The sequence below is a fragment of the Castor canadensis genome, chromosome 3 (genome assembly GCF_047511655.1).
Source record: "Castor canadensis chromosome 3, mCasCan1.hap1v2, whole genome shotgun sequence".
Lineage (NCBI taxonomy): Eukaryota > Metazoa > Chordata > Mammalia > Rodentia > Castoridae > Castor > Castor canadensis.
The window spans coordinates 147,130,370-147,149,004 of NC_133388.1; the positions used below are offsets into that span (position 1 = coordinate 147,130,370).

Genomic DNA, 18,635 nt, shown 5'->3' on the forward strand with positions numbered 1-18,635 from the left:
GAGGAGCAGGGTACAAGGGGAGAGCAGCTGGAGTCATATAATCTTCAAAAACAAAAAAGTCAAAATTGATGAGCCCTTAAGTGGGCAATAAAATAAGTAATCAGGAATGCATGGTGATGGCAGCTCCTCTGACTGCAGATTATGAGCTAGTAACAAGACAATGGCTCCTTTCTGACAATAACTGTCCCTTATTGTACTTAAGGCTATAATTCAGCTGCTTTGCTACTGCTTTGAAAGGGCATAGTGTACGTGAACTACAGATAATAACAGAAGCAAGCTCAGGTTGTAGCTTTATTATGCAGAGCACGGGACATGACAAAAAAGAGGAGGCAGGTGATCTGCTCCTCTTAAAAGAGAGAATGTATCAATCCAGGATAGTCAATGTGATAAGTCTTTGTACAACAAATATATCAAAAAAGGCTTTTTAAGAATGGTACACCAACCACTTCCTGAATTTGAAAGAAAATAGAAGATGACTCATAAAATACAGTCACATGTGAAATAGTATTTTTAATGAGATTGCTTAGTAACTGTTATAGTTACTGTAAGTTCTGTTCTTACTCAAAATGTCTATAGCATCAAGAATGAAGATGATAGTGCAATAATTCTGGAAGAATTAAATAGATTTAACCTTCTATTTTTTCGCTTTGATGAAGTTGTCTTTTTTCTATTTTTTAAAAATATTTATGGTTCCAGGTCAATATTTTAAGTCTCATAGTTAGAGGGTTGAAAAAAGAAACAGTATAAGCCAGGTGTGGTGGTGTGTGCCTATAATCTCAGCACTAGGGAAGCTGAAACAGAAGAACCATGAGTTTGAGACCAGCCTGTACTATACAGCAATACTGTCTCAAAAAAAAAAAAAGGAAAGGAAAAAGTAAAGAAACATTATATAAATGGTATTTGAAAATATGAACTAAATTGAAATTTTAAAAGTTGAATATATTTGGCATAAAAAAGACATTATGGAAAAATAGATTATATCAGACATCTATTTTAGTTGATAAGGCAAATGTATTTCTCATTAAATGTAATGCCCAAGAGAGGAAAACAAGAAAGACCTTATGGGTGGTTAGGCATTGTGGCTGGAAAGAGTTGCCTTCTAGGTAACCAATCAACGGGTTACTATTCTCTTGAACATAGACTAAGATCTAAAACAAAGCACCGGTCCTGGGATGTTGACTGAAAAAGTAGGGTATGGCAGCTGGGCAATCCAGTCAGCTATCCTCACAAGGGACCTAATTACAGCAACCATTAGGATTCAGGAGTCAAGACACAGACAAATTTTAGAGATGGACCAAGTTAGTGGAGAGAAAGAAAAGAAGGGTAAAATAAGTACTTCACATGAGTCATACCTGAGGTTCTATTTAAGAATATTGAAGACTTTCAGGAGATTTTGAGTGGATCAGACAGTCTCAAGACTGGAGGTATGAGTTACATTTTTGCCTCTGTTAACAGGACTCTAATCCAACTCAGGCTGATCAAATTCAGCCCATTTTAGAGACTCATAGTGGATCTAATAGAGAAGAAACCCAAGTTTGCTAATTAGGCTTTCTTCTTCAATTAATTATTGAGTACCTACTGAACATTTTTTCTGGTCACTGAAGATGCCTCAGCTAACAAAATGGACAAAAATCCCTGATTTTGTCTTCAAGTATGAGGTAACTGAAAATAAACAAAAATGAGCAAAATGATTGTATGTTAGAACAAATATGTTGGTAGGTTTTATTTAGGAAAGAGGGACTTGGATAGGGAAATAGGAAGTATTATGATTTTCAGTAGGTCCAAGGAAACCTAGTAGAGAAGGGGAAGGGAACACTTGAGCAGACATGAGCTAAGTGATGAGTTGTAAGGTGATACTGGGAAAAGATTCTGAGCAGATGGACTAGCTTACTTAGAACAGGAGTTTATCTATGTGTTTAGAAAGCAAGAAGCCTAATGTTGCTGGAGCAGAGACAGAAAGATGGGAAGATGGGGAAATACAATGGAGGCAGAAAATTATCTTAAAAACCTCCAGGCCTTGAAGTAGTTTGCCTTTTTCTCTGAGTGAGACAGAGAGTCTTTGGAATGTTTTAACAGAGAAGTACCATGAGAGAACTTAAATTTTGAAGGTCATATTAGCTATACATTGAAAATCCTCAGGGAGGAGCATAGATGGAACACAGGAAACCAGGCAGATTATGTGATACAAATAAAGTTAGAGCAGCTGAGATTAAAAAATATATAAACGTATTTTGAAGGTAGAGTCAACAAGACTGCTAACAGATTGGATGTGAACTATGAGGGAAAGAATGGAATCAATGGATAAAATTTTCTGTGTTAAAAACACCTTTTTCATAGTCAGCAATCTGAACTGGGTTCAGTTGAATAGCTCTGCTCTGCATGGGGTTCAAAGTAGCTTGTGCACATCTGTATCTGGTTCCTCAGCCAGGACTGGCTAGGATGGCAGTGGGAACTATGCCTCTTTCACTATATGGCCTTCTCCTGTGGCGAGGCAAGGCTTTGTCACATTATGATGGTATTAGTCGTCAGAGTTTCTATGAGAATATAACATGACATAATGTTCTGTAAATTGTTGGAAATAGGGGAGCTGGGTTATAACAAGAGTAAGTAATGGGAAGGCTAATCCAATTAAAGCATGATATATACGTATCTGAATCTGGTGGATGTATTTTATATTCACTATGAAAATAGAAGGATGAAACCTATTAAAATTGTTCTAAGAAAGGGCGGAGGGAGTAAAATGGAGTGGGTAAATTTAAGATATATTATAACCACATATGTAAACATCACAATGTATCCCACTGTGCAACTACTATATGCTAATAAAAATTTTAAAACTAAACACCAGAAGTACAAACAATCCAATCAAAAAGAAAAAAATTGAGGAAGGAGCCACTTGTCCTCTTTGAACCTGAATTTGAAGTTCCAGAATGTCACATCTGCACATTCTTTTAATGAAAGCAATTCACATGAATTCACATGAAAAATTGGATTTCATCTAACTTTTGATGGGTGGAGGGAATAAATTCATGGTGGTCACCCTATCAACCACAGAGTTACCCTCAAGTATCCTGGACTATGAAACTGCACATACAAAGTTGGAAGTAAGGGAGATGAAGAGAAATGTCAGAAGAGTTTGAAGTATGCAGCAGGGGTTGATGGACATGATTAACATGTTAAAGTTAAGATGTACATTAGACATCCATGTAAAGATGTCAAGTAGGCAGTTGAATATCCATTCTGGAGTTCAGGGGAGAGGTCTAGATGAGATAGACCTATTTATGAGTCATCAGTATACAGATGAAATTCAGAACCATGATCAGGGTGAGAATAGCAAGGGATTAAGTAAAGACAGAAAAGATAATTCCAGAAGTAGAACTCTAGAACATACTAATATTTGAAGTCAAGAATCAGCAAAGGTAGGACTGGGGCATGACTCAGGTGGTAGTGTGCCTGCCTAGCAAGTGTAAGGCCCCGAGTTCAAACCTCAGTACTGCCAAAAAAAAATAAGGGGGGAGAAATCAGCAAAGGTAACTAGGAAGAAACTACTAGTGATGTAATTTTAGGGGTACAAAACCCAGTGAATAAAATAATGTGTTAGTAAGAGTCAATTGGGTCAAGTGTTCTTTAAAGTTCATCTTATCTTACATTTTGCGTTAGATTCAGTACTGTGGAAACTATTACAGATTTTGGAAAAACCAAACAAATCTTTGTATCCACCAAGTCGAAATCAGGGTTCAATCTTTCACAATTAACAAAGGGAGCACCCCAAGAGCAGATGAGACCTAGAGTTATAACCCACATTATTTCCAAAATAGGTACAGCTGCATTATGAAAGGGACTCAAATATAAGGCTACAGTGCAGTACTGGCAGTTAAGTGGAGTTTCCAGCACAGCCCAGGATTAGGTAATGCTGAGTAATCCAGGCAGGTGATTGACATCATACAATTTCTGCATCCTGTGGCAATTAAGATCACTGAATTCTGAAATTAAGTTCCAGCATTTTATTTCTTCAGAGAATTGAGAGTAGGGGAGTAGGGAGTTAGAAGTTATGTCAAGGAGGGATTGAAGTTACCAAGACAGAAGCTCAGACAAATTAACCAATGAGATCAGTTTGTCACTGGGAAGAGGGCAGACATATAGTTAAGCAAAATATATGCAAAAGTGAATTATTGCTGTTGTTGCCCAATCCTGTATCAAACATGAGTCACAATTTAATCTGAATGAGTTTCAAGTGCTCTACTGAGAAGGAAGAGGAGACTGAGGCTAAACCTGGGATCTGATGGGTGTGAGAGTGTGGAGCATAGAGGAAAGGTAAAGAAGCATAAGAGGGAGAAAGGAGGAAGGAGGCATAGAAAGACAAAAGGCAACTGCTCATCCCAACCTACTGTACCCTGGGAACAAAAACATTAGTCATTTACTACCATTCACACTCTGCACAACTTGATATGACTGCTAATTAAATGACTGCACAGAGAATTGTATTGACTCTGGTATCTTCAAATGGAGAAAGAAAGTAAATGGCACCAGAATTCTGCAAAAGCAGGAATGAGGACTGAGATCTGAATCTGGATAACTCTGTGACTGATTACCTGCTTCTCGCAATTGCACTCTTGACAAATGCACAGTTTCTCTGTAGGATTTGATAGCTATTAGTAAGCTACTAAATAAGACAGTTGAAAAAGAGACCAGAGCATCCCGCTTGTTAGTTTTTCTTAAATGTACTTCACAAACTGAGATGAGCAAATCTTCTTACATGAAAATAATTGTTTGAAGGTATTTCTTTTTATAAATTCATTTTTCTTAATTTAATAGAAACACCCAGAAAATTGTGTATATTCCCTTCTAATGTGAAGTGAAGTTAATCCTAGAGTCACATTGGAGAAAGGATAAGACCTCTCACTCTGCCTTGGCCACATATCTACTACCATCATCCCCAGTGGTGCCCCCAGAGCTATTGGGGAAAGTGTTGAAGTCTCCCAGAAGAATGAGCCAATGGTTACTGGTATTTCTTGCCAGTAGATTCTTCTTACTGTAGTTCATTCTTCCTGGGAGAATTATGAGAGAACATTACAGCTTGTCCAAGGGAGATCAGCCCTGCAGCCTTAATTTCCAGTATCGCAAAAGTCATGACTAAGTGTCAAAACTTCACTGAGATTCTTGGTTGATAATATAGCCATCCATTAATCTATCCCTGGAGATAGCAGCACAGATGGTGGTAACTGCAATTGAAACTTACCAAGGGGCCTGATTATAGCCCAAAGCAGAGACTTCAATTGGGCATGAAAGCCCTTGAAAACAGCATCACAGGAAACAGAGGATAAAGTTGCTTTTTATTCCAAAGGAATTGAATCCACTGTAGAGAAATTCTACCATGGAAGTGAAAGAGCTTGGTTCTCCTCAGTATTGTAGTTGAATATGGTGCTTTTCTTAAAGCCAATAAGTAAATGCAGGAAGTACTGAAAATATATTCCAATAGTATGATTCAAGCTCTAAACCAGACCACTTGAATTATCTTCATGTTCTAGTCCCTTCCAGCTTTAAAATATAGAAAAGTTAATCCTTTCTGCCTTTGTTTCATCATTTTATAAAGTGGAAGTGATAATGATACCAAATTCACAGGCAGGTTCTAAGGATTAAATATGTTTAAATTCTTGAAGTAATGTGCCAAATTCAAAATACTCATGATAAATTTAATACACATTATTTTTCACATTGGCATCTGGTCTAGACATCTAAGTTCTACTATAGACTTTGTACCTCTTCATTCCTTTTGTAGCTTGGAGCAAATTTCTGTACCTTCTATTAGCACAAAGTAGTAAATACATATTTAGACATCATTCTTTTCCTTTCACCTCTTATTGCTGTGGCAGACATAGGTTAATTACAACCTTCTTGCACACTGAGGCCTGAGGAGCTTTTAGAATTGTTGTCAACACTTTGTTCCCAGCAGCCACCATCAATTAGTCAGAGTTGACATGAAAATTAGAGCTTATTTGACCTCTCAGCTTTGGAGCATACAGTTTTAAAAGAAATGATTGTTCTCATTCTCAGTCATCTCAAACTATCCCTTCAGTTTCACCCAGAGCATTGCTTTGTCATAAATTTCTTAATGTTGTTGACAAGACACCACAAAAGGCTACCCATGAATCCCTTTCTCTGTTACATGAAGTCACTTTTTTATTAAATGCTATGTCAACAAATGAATGCTTAAGTATACTGATAGAATTGCATTATATTTATTATGAACATATAATTCTATTTTTATTATCATATTATTGTTGTACTGGAGATACATTATGACATTTATAAAAGTTCTAACACTATATCTAGTTGAATTTCCAAAATAGCAAAAGTCATGAGTGTGAGTGTCACAACTTCACTGAGATTCTTGGTTGATACTATAGCCATCCATTAATCTATCCCTGGAGATAGCAGCACCCTTCCTTCATCCCCCATCTTCCCCTCATTTCTGGAATAGCTTCAACACATCTCATTTTTCCATTTTTATACATGAGTAAATAATATTTCAACTACATTCATCTTCCTATATCCTTACCTTATATCCCATCACAAATGCAGTTCTTTTCTACATAAAATACTTCTGTTTTTCTTTAATGTATTTTAGAAATGCATATGAAAATCAATTCTATTCTGAGAAAAAAAAATCATTAAAAATATGACTTCCATTCCTTATAAAGGATTAACTAGATCATACAGGATTGGGGAATGAGATTTAAAACATTAGATTCCTACACTAGTTTTGGTTTATAATCTACTCTGCTCTGTATATGAGAATGTTAGCCTTCCCTGATTCTTGCTCATTTCTGTGTAACATTAAGCATACATAAGTTACTTCCAGAAAGAAATCTTTTCTTCTTTATTTGCCTCCATTTTACACAACAGATAGAAGACTGGCTTCATTACTTAAGGTACAGGGTTGCTAAGTCAACATTTGGGAAGCTTCTGCTATTTGCAGGGTGCCATACCAGTTACAGGTTAATACAAATGGTTAAGCAGTTCTCCTGCCACTTTCTGAATTTTGGTGCTACCTACCCAAGAGCCTATTGGTGATCCTCAGCCTTATCCTTTTTATTCTATACTTCCTCTGAGTGCCCTCATTCTCTCCTATGATTTTGTATTTCTATTATGAATTGATGACATGACTCCTGATTCTGTATTTCCAACCCAAATGCCTCACCGGATATTCTGTCCCAACTCTGTCAACTACTGAATATCTGCTCCAATATGTTCTGATATGGCTCTTATGGTTTGAATATGAAACATCCCCCACAGGCTCATGCGTTGAATGCATGGTCCTCAGCAAGTGGTACTGTTTTAGGAGGTGGTTGAAACTTTATAAGGTAGGATCTAATTGGAGAAAGTAGATCATTGGAGCATACTTTTGAAGATTCTACCGAGTACCTAGCCCCTTCTGCTATCTGTGCTTCTTGTCTACCATGAGAACAGCCACCCCCTTTTCAGCCTCCCCCTTTACACACCATGCCATGGTGTTCTGCCTCACAGTGGGCCCAGAAACATGGAGCCAAGTGATTACGGACTCAATTCTGTGAAACCATGAGCCAAAATAAACAATGTCCTCCTCTGTTTTTCATAAGCATTTGTTACAGGGCTGCAGAAGTAACTAACACAGTATTTAATTAATGCATACACCAACCTACTCCCCAACCTAGACTCTTCTTATTTCTGCTTACTGGCCATTAATCAAGGAACAAGTATTTGAAGACTCAGGGGATTTAAAAAATAGTGATAACAATGATGCTCAATTTATTAATCATTTATTTATGTTTATTTATTTATCTTATTTATTTCTAACAACAGACCAAGGAGTTAAATCTAGTATTAACTCTAAAATAATTGGGCAACAAAGAAGTGGATTAAAATCTGGCAATCTGACTCTAGAACCTATATCCTTAAGCCATTTGGCACATCCATCTTTAATGTGGGCCCAGACCTGGGTTATTATCGAAAAGAATAGATTAGATTTATTAGTAAACAGTATTGCTGCCTGGTTAGTTTAACAGCAAGATGATACAGATATTAAAAGAGAACATCCTTGTATTTTACTTTGGATTCCTGAAAAGGCACTAGTCTTTCAAAAATGTTTGAAATCATTTCTGTAAAATCACAATACATATCAAAACATAGAAGTATGAGAAAGTTGTCACCTGACAGTAAGCAGTCTGCTCAGACTGGCTAGGAGAGCATGGAATATGTAGGCTGAAGTGGGTCAATTCCAGTATGATATATTTGATGCATTGTAAGAACTTTTGTAAATGCTACACTGTAACCCCACCCAGCACAACAACAACAAAAAAAGACAGACAAACTTCTTAAATTAAACTGGAACCAGATTGTGAATGAACTTTTTATTATTTCAAGGGAGTTGAACCTTACCCTGTTGGTAAGGATAGGGATGGGGTACAAAGCAATAAAAATTCATCCAACAAATCATTACTGAGAGTCTAACAAAAAAAAGGCATGTGCCAGGTGTGGTGATGTATGCCTGTAACTCCAGCACTCAAGGGGCTGAGGCAAGAGGATCATGAGTTTGAAGCCAGTCTGGGCTATGAAGACAGACTCTATCTAATAAAACAAAGGGCATGACTCTAGGTTCTTGAAATACAGTGAGTTCATAACTTTGAGGCATGCACAGTGTTACCAAGGAACCTGGCAATTAATTGCTAATTTTTAATACACAATGGTTAAGAGTTACAGGGTGCTATGATAGTAGTTATGAAGCATACCCAAACAACTCATTGTGCTTTATAAGAAAAGACTTCCTAGAAGCACTCAGAGATTTGTAAAGAAAAAAATTACATGATTATATTGGTAACTGAGGAAGATAGTTCTACTAGTAGATATGACTATTTCAAAGAAATACTGAAGAAGATATTTTTCTAACAACTAAGGTATTTTTCTAACAACTCATATATAAAAGTCAATTGAACTGTGATAGTAAGAATTGAGAGGTAAAAACAGAATGAAGAGTCTTTTTGGTCACAGAAACAACAAAATCATGAGGTTCTCCTGGAAGCAAGTGTTATTGGAAAGGTGCTTATTAGACAGACCCTGATCTTTCTAATTGGTTACTTGAGTGGCTGAATATTCTGAGTTTGAGAAAAACAAGGAAGAACAGAATTAGGAGAGAAGACAGTCAACTCTGTTTGAGGCATATTAAGTTAGAGGCAACTTTACAATTAGAGATGTTTGGTGGGCACTGATACCATGTGTCAAACATAAAACAAGGCTAGAAACAGAAGTTTTGGCATCTGCAGAACATGTAGATGACATTTGAAACCAGATGAGATTTCTCAGTACAGCACAGAAGTATAAATATAGAAAATGTGACTGCACCATACGCCACATGTAAATAAGACAAACGAAACAGAGAGCTGAGATATAGCACACCATGTAGACATGCAGCATGAATTTTCAAGCCAAAAGGCCTACCTTCAAATTTTAACTCTTTATTGGCTATATGACCTTGGAAAAGGTATTAAATGTGTTTTGTTCTCAGTTTCTTCATCTATAAATTGTAAACTACTTCAGAAGGTATTAGGTCTTTAAATAACTCAGTGTTTATAAAGCATTTTGAATAATTATATTTTAGTAAATGTAGTTTTGTTTTTTTATTAATTATAAAGTATTATAATTCTTTTAGCCCCAAATATTGATCTTCATTATATGTCCCATTTTATTTCTCTACTATTTCTTATTTTTCTGGAAGCCATGGTTTGTTTATCTTATTCTTCTCCTAAATTCTAATGGGCCCTGAATAAAGTATTATTAAATTCACTACCTATTTCATGCACAAAGTAAATCTTAGGAAAGATAAAATCAATCCCTTTCTTCACAAAAAAATTATTTTATAAAAAATCATGGGAAAGTTCTCTCTGGGCATATTACAATGTAACCACCTGTTTCTAGAGACTAAATTGATCAACAATTTTCTCCAAAGAAAATTGATCAATAATTTTCTCTTATATTGTTTTTCAGTTTCATGACTAAAATTACTGAAATGAGATTTCCATCCATTCAAACAGTTTCAGCAGTTAGAGTTAGTAATTTTGATCCACTGTGCAATAGGGACTGCACTAGATGATATAAATATGTACTCATATATTCTTCACAATAATCCCTTTTGAGTTGTCTAGGATGTTTGCTACATAACTGGAGAAAATGAGCATGGTCAGAATCTCTGCATTATCTCAAGATTAGGGAATTTGATTCAAAATGATGACCCATAATTAAGCAGATGGTTACAAAACAAAGCGTCATTCAACATGGGCTGATTGTCACTTTCCTCTGCAGTGTCTTTGTTTTGGACACAAGGCATGTGGTAGGATGCCTGATGATGGCCCCCTCCAAGATTTCCTGCCCTACCCTACACAGAGGATTCTTGGGCATCTTTGTACCTAGGAATTACTTCCTATTATTTAGAATGACTAATGGGCACTAAACTTTTCTTTATATTCAGTTCATGGAACATCCTCTACCTGAACCCACATGAGGCCTAGTCAAGAATTGTTGAGTTTCTCTTACCTAAGCAAAGTTCCATGTTTAATATTTGACCAGTCTTAATGAGATTCCAAGTTCACTTTTTAAGATAAGTCTAGTGTCCTAAGATTATCTCATTAACAACAGACATAAGTATTGCAAGCTCAGAAATGGGTTTGTCCTCATAAGATAAAGGTGTTAGAGAGTTCGATTGAGATGAACTTAAAAAATAAATAGATCATGGAGAGGGAGAAGAAAAGGAAAAAACAGTATCTTGATATAGAAATAGAATGCTAAAGGCACCAAATTTAAATTAGATGTGTCTGGGCAATAAATAGACAATTTCCCTGGAATCGCATGCTTAGCCAAAAAAAAAAAAAAAAAAAAAAGAGAGAGAAAACAAAAAGAAAAGAAAGGGGTTTGTAAAGTACTAAAAAGTTTGCGCACCATCTTGTGGTTATGGAAAGTGTCAAGAAAGGTGGTGCCATAAAAGAATCAATTTAGGGGAGTCTGTCACTAAGGTAAGATGCTGAAATGCTAACATAGAGAAGGAATTCATAATATTCTGAATTTTAAATCTGGGAGAAGTCTTCATACATATTTTAAAAGTGCCTGCTTTGAGTGGTTGTTTACATTTCTTTCCCACAAGATAATTATATGGCATGAGTTAGAGTGGATTTTCTGTAAAAGACATATAACAAATATTTTAGTATTGTAAACACAGTCTCTGCCACACCTACCAATTTGCTGTTGTAGCATAAAAGCCTCCTTAAACAATATGTAAATGAAATGGTATGTTTGTGTTCCCATGGGCTTTGTTTATAAACACTGAAACTTGAATTTCATATAATTTAACATCACAAAATTGCATTCTTCTTTTGATACTATCCAACCTCCTAAAAATGAAAAAAACAGTTCTTAGCTTGTAGATCATCTAAACTCAAATGGCAAACAGGATTTCTCTTGTAGGTCAGTTTGAAAACCCCCTGGTTTATAGAATAGCAGTCAGAGTTCTAAATCCAACATCATTTTGAAAACTTTGAATTCTCTAAAATCTTCTACAGAATATTCTATAGATTGTCAAAGTGGGAAGTGAAATGTTAAGAAAAGAAGGGATAACTGACTAGCTCATCAGACTAACTACACTGACCACTGGGGCCAGGGGGACAGCATTTGTTCCTGTGCATTCCAAACCAATAGTAGCATACATCTGAAAGCTTTAGGGGAAAAAAGTCAATCAATATGATTTCAAACACATTCTATACTCAGCATTTGCCTAATTTCAGAGCAAAGGCGGAGTGATGGGCTGGGCCTTGCTATTATTCAAGTTGTTTATGATATCCTTAAGGAATGTAGTTCAATGCAGTCCTTAAATAAATGATGTGGGTAGCTCAATGGCATCACCTCACATAAAGAAATCGCATACCTGTACTAAAGTCTGACAATTGTTAGGCAAGAATAGAAAGAAGGAATTCCATTAATGCTCATATGTTCTCTACTTTTCAAGTGTTGTTAGAGTATCATCATGATAGTCCAAAAAAGTAAACAGTCCCCCATGACATAATGTATAGAATCCCTCTCATTTCTGCCAAGTAATTTCCTTTTGATAACTTGGCACTAGTCAGTCTTATAAAGCAAGCATTACCAAATATTTTTCGTTGTTTGGATTCAACTTTTTTCCCTTGTCCTTTGATATATCTATATCACAAATATATGAGAAAATAAATAAAATATGTCAATATAAGAATTCAGGAAAGGAAAAGTTTACATGAATACACATCTAAGGGCTGGAGGAGTGGCTCAATTGGTAGAGCATCTGCCTAGCAAGCATGAGGCCCTAAGTTCAAATCCCAGTACCACAAAAAAAAAAAAAAGGATTAATTATCCAAAGTGGCATACCATGTGACAGAGTAATTGGCTTTGTCCTTAATGTACCAGTAAAGTATATGTCACATATGCAAAATGAAATGGAGACAAAAATAGTAATTTGGCCTAATTTGAAGGCAGTCACTTATTTCAGTTATCCACTTTAACATGAAAAAAAAAATAACTGGTACTCTTTAAATATTGCAGAACTAAATTTCCTGCCATTCCCTTATAACCATTTCTATATTTAAAAATTTTAAAACATGAAATGTCAGTATTTAGTTAAAATGTCTTTAATATTTGCCTACATTTAAACCATAATTGTGGTTAAAGAAACCTGTAATGAAAATTACATGACAAAGACATACTACCAACTGGTCTCCTTAATTAGTTCATAAATATCTAGGAATGAATCCTTTCATGATTTATTTACTTTTTGTGAAGAATATAGAGTTATTTTATAAAAGCAAAAAATTAGCCAGAAGCAATCTTATCCCATTTATTTTTTTAAAAAGTAAGTGGCAAAGACTTTTCTAAGTGGCTTTCTCAAAACTATCCAGAACCTTTGAGATTAAACTTCACCCTTGATAAATTAGGAGGTACAGAAAATACAGTTCTTAAGGGGAAAGACCCTAGTCTGTGACCTGGCATGATTCCTTCCCCACAGGGGTATAACTCCCATAAATGACCACATGTGGTATGCTGATATCTTTTCATTACACAGTATTTAGCCTGTATTCAGCCAATATATAACTAAATTCATGATGTATTTCTTCACTATTACAACTACAAATATATATATGGAAACATCTAGAAACAAGTTATCATGAATAAGTAAGTAGATAAAGTACTTATAAGAGTTAGACTAACGCTGTTTTCATGGAAATGTATTGTTTAAATGCTACACTCCCATTCCAAGGCTCTCATTTTATCTAACCTCTGCATTAACTCAGTTTGGATTATTCTTTTACGTATTATATAGCTTTTTACTATTGTTAAGCAATGTATTTCCATCCAACTCCATATAATAATTCTGTCAGACTCATATAAAAGCAATTTTTGAATGTACAGCAAATTGTTATATTAAAACAATTTTTTTCTTATTTTTTCATAGACTTGAATCAAAGGAGCCATTCCTGTCTGTTGGGTGAGTATATGCCAAAATATGTTAAATATTATTTAATTCATATTAACAAGGTCTTCTGAGATATTTCCAGCTATTTAATTCTGTATTTAAAACTGTAACACCATCCTTGCATGCAACATTGCTGTGTTTGTTTTATAAACACTAAACTTAAATGTTCCCTAGGTTGTTTTGTAACCTCAGAAACTCAGCTAATAGTTGCAAATGAAATCTTGTATCTTCTGTAAAAGCTTCTAGAACTTCCTATAAAAAGTACTGTGAATATCCATATTATCAACATGAACAGATGGGCTTAGATGGGTTTAAAAATTCCTCTGTGTCAACAACTTCATTATTCCTAGTCTGTGTACTTATATGTGTACATTTCTTTTTAATCTACATCACTCAATGTTTCTTCTTACTCCTCTAAAATCATCTTGAATACCTCTCTTTCCTCTTTTCCCTCATTTCACATTATTTCTTCAGTTAACTCCCACTGACTGCTTTTCTGAACATGAAGCTGAAAAGCCCTGAGGCAGAATTTGGCATGACTGATGCTTGCCTCCTCTGATGGTCATTGTTCTGAATTACAGAGCATGTCTGAATAATAAGATATCATTGACAAAGATACATGTATACTATTATCCAGCATTTAGAACTAATTACGAATCAGCAATGTTGTTTTTGTCTGATCTATCAAATAATACTTTGACGACTATATGAAAATGTGTTATAAAGGGGATTTACAGGCTTAACATTACAGTTGATGTATCAAAAACTTGGAAGAGGTGATCATACTAAATTTCATGAGGACATAAAAGTTAGATGTAGGTAGATGCTATACTTATGGTTAGTAACTAAAAGCATGTAATGAGGTTACATTGTTAAATGGCCAGACCAATTCTTCTATTACTTTGTTCACACTCCTGGAATATTTCTGTCACTCACTGAACAACATCATTTGCAATTCCCTTCTATTCCTTATGAAAGCATTTCAGAAAGCCATTCAAATCCTGGAAATCAAAATAATTGTTAGGGAAGGTGAAAAGAGAAAAAACGGAATATATGCATTTTATTGGAGGATTTCATGAAAAATGAAAGGTCAAGTTGGTCTGGCCATAAAAAATCATTACAGCATACTTCTCTCCTACACTGATCATCAGCTCCTATTGTTAAAAACCTTCAAACCCAAAGAAGTCTTTTATTTGAATGCATACGTGTCTGCCTGCAAGTCAAGAGGGCTGAAATAGCTTCTCTTCATGCCTCACTTAGTACAGTTTCTCTGCAGCCTTTTCTGTTCTCTTGACTATTTTGAGATGAGATCCATCTTTTATTACATACCTCCATTCAGCAAGGACAATAAGGATTACTTACTTCTTAAGTAATCTTTGTTTCAAACTTATCAGGAGTTTAGCCCTCAGTATTAGAGACTTGAGAAAAGCTCCAAAACAAAATGATGTTAACTCAGCAAATGCTCAAAGAAGAAATATTGACAAATCACTGATTAGATATTGCTGTTTTCTCTCTATGTATGGGTGCCTAGGCTAATTCCACAACTTGGCTATTTAGAACAATGCAATAACAAACATGGGTTTTCAGAGATCTCTATTGTATGCTAACTTGATTCCTTCAGTTATATACCAAAGAGTGGTATAGAAGGGTCATGGTAGTTCTACTTTTGGCTTTGTGAGGAACCTCCATATTGATTTCTATAGTGGGGGCACTAATTTACATTCTCAACAGTATGTAAGGTTTCCTTCCTTATGCACCCCACACTCCACATCCTCCCTAGCATTTGTTTTTGTTTTCTTGATGACAGCTATTACCACTTGGGTGAGATAGAATCTCTTATAGCTTTAATTTGCGTTCCCCTGGCAGCTAAGGATGTTAAGCATTTTTTTCACATTTTTATTGACCACTTGTACTTCTTTTGAGAACTGTCAGTTCCATTCATTTTTCCATTTATTGATTGGATTGTTTGTTTTTTAATGTTTAATTTTTGGAATCTTCATAATTTGGGTATTAATTCCCCATCAAATGAATATCTGGCAAAGATTTTTCTTCCATTCTGCTGGCTTTCTCTTCTCTCTTGTAATTGTTTCCTTTGCTGCGAGCACTGTACCTGGCACATAGAAATTGCTCATAATAATAGTTAGCCATTATTTCAGTTCTGAAGGCATATGTACATTCTCCAAAAACATTATCAGAGATCTCTGCAATACTTCAGAAGAATAAAAATCCATTTTTATGGACAGTGCTTTGAGTTACATTTGTAAACCAAAAGAAGTTTTAATAATGGAAAAAAGAAAAATAGAAATTATAATAGAATGAGCTACCAAATAAAATGAGTATAGACAATCATTCAGATTTTAATAATAAACACCAGTAATTAGCATTTAAAATTTTTAAAAAGAAAGAAATAGGGATCAGAATGTAGCTCTTCCAAGAGCACTTGCCTAGTGCAGGGAAGGTCCTGAGTTCAATCTCCAGCACCACAAAAATCAAAGAATAAGTGAATAGAAATATTGATAAATTTTGCATTTCTTCTTAAAGGAGGAAAATTCTTTTCTTAATAAGTGTACAACATTAGTTTTGAAATAAAGATTTAATTGTCACAGTATAAAATTAATGTGAGTGTACCAGTGGAGAAACTGTCAATGATAAGTACAATGCAAGAAAATATTTGCTTTCTGAGATACATCAGAGACTTATAAAAGGAAGCTGAGTGAAATCTCAGATCTTTAACTATACATTGATGTAAGAAAAACTCTTCTTCATACACACCAACAATTATTAATAAAATAATGTCATTACGAAAAAATAAACTACAGCCTCTTCTTTTCTCACTTAATGGCATGGCCCTGCAATGCACCTAGGTAAAGTGAGGGATGAAGACTCATTCCAGTGTCGAATTCTGTTTCCTCAGGCAGCAACGCAGTATCTTCCAAAGCTACCTATGTGTCGTGATACCAGCTAGGCTTGGGAGCCAGTGTCTGTATGGAGTTGTCAGCCTTCTTCATCCTTTCCATGTGCATATACACAAGTCTTTCTTACTGATAGTTGTGGTCTCTGGAAATTTGTTTAGAAAATCCTTGAATTATAACTTTCCAAAGTCCCTACCTGTTTTGAATGCATACAATGGAGGTGATCACAATGATCTAGGCTTGTCTTGGGATTCATCTATCAAAGAACAGGGTAGATGCAAAGAGTTCAGAAGGCATGCCATGTAAGTCTGCACACTGCCTGTGCAAAGGTACACAAAATTGCATTCTGATGTTTCCTAGACCAAAGACTAGGATCATATTAAACTTTAAAGTTTAAAGTATCAAAAATATAATTTTAATGCCAGTCATACTGGTACATGTCTGTAATTCTAGCACTTAGGAGGTAGAAGCAGGAGAATCACAAGTTCAAGGCCAACCTGGGCAATTACATAGAGAGACCCTATTTCAAAAGTAAATAAATAAATATATAATACACACATAAACATAATTAAATATTAAATATGTAAGAATGTCTTTTAAATATCAATAACTTTTTCTTTTAAATTATAAAGATATTTCTATATAAACTTATTCTTTATATATTTATAAAATATGAGTAAATTTATTACAATATATGATATTTAACACATGCTGATGTTATGTGTTAACATGTGATGTTATGAAGTAGATGTAAATTTATTTTAAGTTTAAACATTAACATTATTGCTCATCTTTACTTAAGACTACAGATAAATTGAGCAACTTCATTTCTTAGTATGAGGCTTAAGCTTGGGAACTAAACAAGTATTGAATGACCAATATTCAAATTATTCTTGAAACATTCCATTCAAAGGAATACTAAAACTTTGCTTGCAAATATTACCTTTTATAAGACATCACTTTCTGGTTTTGGAAGTGAGCTGGGAGAATATAGTCATCAAGGTTGGCTTTAGAAAAGTGAGTAAAAACAGAGTGATCACCTCAATTAAGATTGTAAGATACAAATCTAGTTTAAAACCAGTCATGCCTTGAAAACACTTTCTACAACTTTCTAATGAAAATACAGAATGAGAAAGAAGGGACGATCCTATTCATCTGAAGTTTGAGACTCTCACTGCAAGGACATGTCAAGACAATGCAGGAGTCCTTTTCAAGTGCAAGCATTTGTGTCTGTGGACACTTTGCACTAGGCCGCTTTTAAAATACAACCAAGTTACCAAAAGAAAATTTCCATGTCAATCAGTTTTTCTACCTCTTCAGCAGGAAATTCACCTTCTGGAAAAAAAAGACTTACTATGACTCCATTATAGTTTGGAATTGAAACTTTGATTATGCCAATCTTTCAGGTGATGAGATTTGCATGAATAGCTTTACTATCAAGGTGATTATTACATGGGTAAAATTTTTTTTCAGATTTATCTGACTATATCAGAATAACTTTACTAGTTCAGAGCAATCTAAAAGTTTTATTAATATATCTCAAAATTTATTATTTCTCAGCATTGTTTCAGAGATTTTTCAAGAACACAGCAAGGATAAAAGTAGCAAAAACAATATATCTCTTTTGTGGATTGGCTCTATGAGTTAGCTTATGATGGGCCAGTCACACCTCTATCTGAAATGTGTGAGCTCTATTCTACTAAGAACAAGTAAGAGGGAGTAAGCATCATCAGGATAACAAAGCTCGCCTTGCATCCAAAACTGATCACATAATTGCTAACAGCTATACTTTACTAATTTGCCTTCCCCATTTCTTTCCAATCTTTTTTGTTTTTGTTGGTACTAGGAATTGAACTTAAGGACCTAGACTGGCCTCAAACTTGCCATCCTCTTGTCTCTGCTTCCGAAATACCTGGGATTCCAGGTATGGGCTACCGTGCCTGGCCCCTGTCCAGTCTTGAAACAATCTGAACTTTCAATAAGCTTTTGCTGTTATGAAAACTTCATTAAACCTTGTCATTCTTATTGAGTTAAAGATTTATACTATTTATTTTTATATCCAAGTTTTATAGGAGACCTTTTATTTAGTAGCACATATTATACATTGTTATATTATTAACCACTTAATTATTTGGGCCCAGTTAAGAACTCAAATTCTGTGAGTTGATTTCCTTGAGTTAGTGCCATTCTGACATTTCCTA

General features: G+C 34.9%; 1 protein-coding gene across 10 annotated transcripts in view; it reads left to right on the forward strand.

The window, feature by feature from the left end:
- The window catches only part of Ralyl (RALY RNA binding protein like), a 735,459-nt gene that overhangs the window by 578,999 nt on the left and 137,825 nt on the right, over nt 1-18,635 (forward strand). For all 10 annotated transcript variants that reach the window (XM_074068782.1, XM_074068781.1, XM_074068784.1 and 7 more), the window contains one exon: nt 13,502-13,534. In XM_074068782.1, coding sequence (XP_073924883.1) covers nt 13,502-13,534 — 33 coding nt within the window. The remainder of the gene's footprint in view (nt 1-13,501; nt 13,535-18,635) is intronic.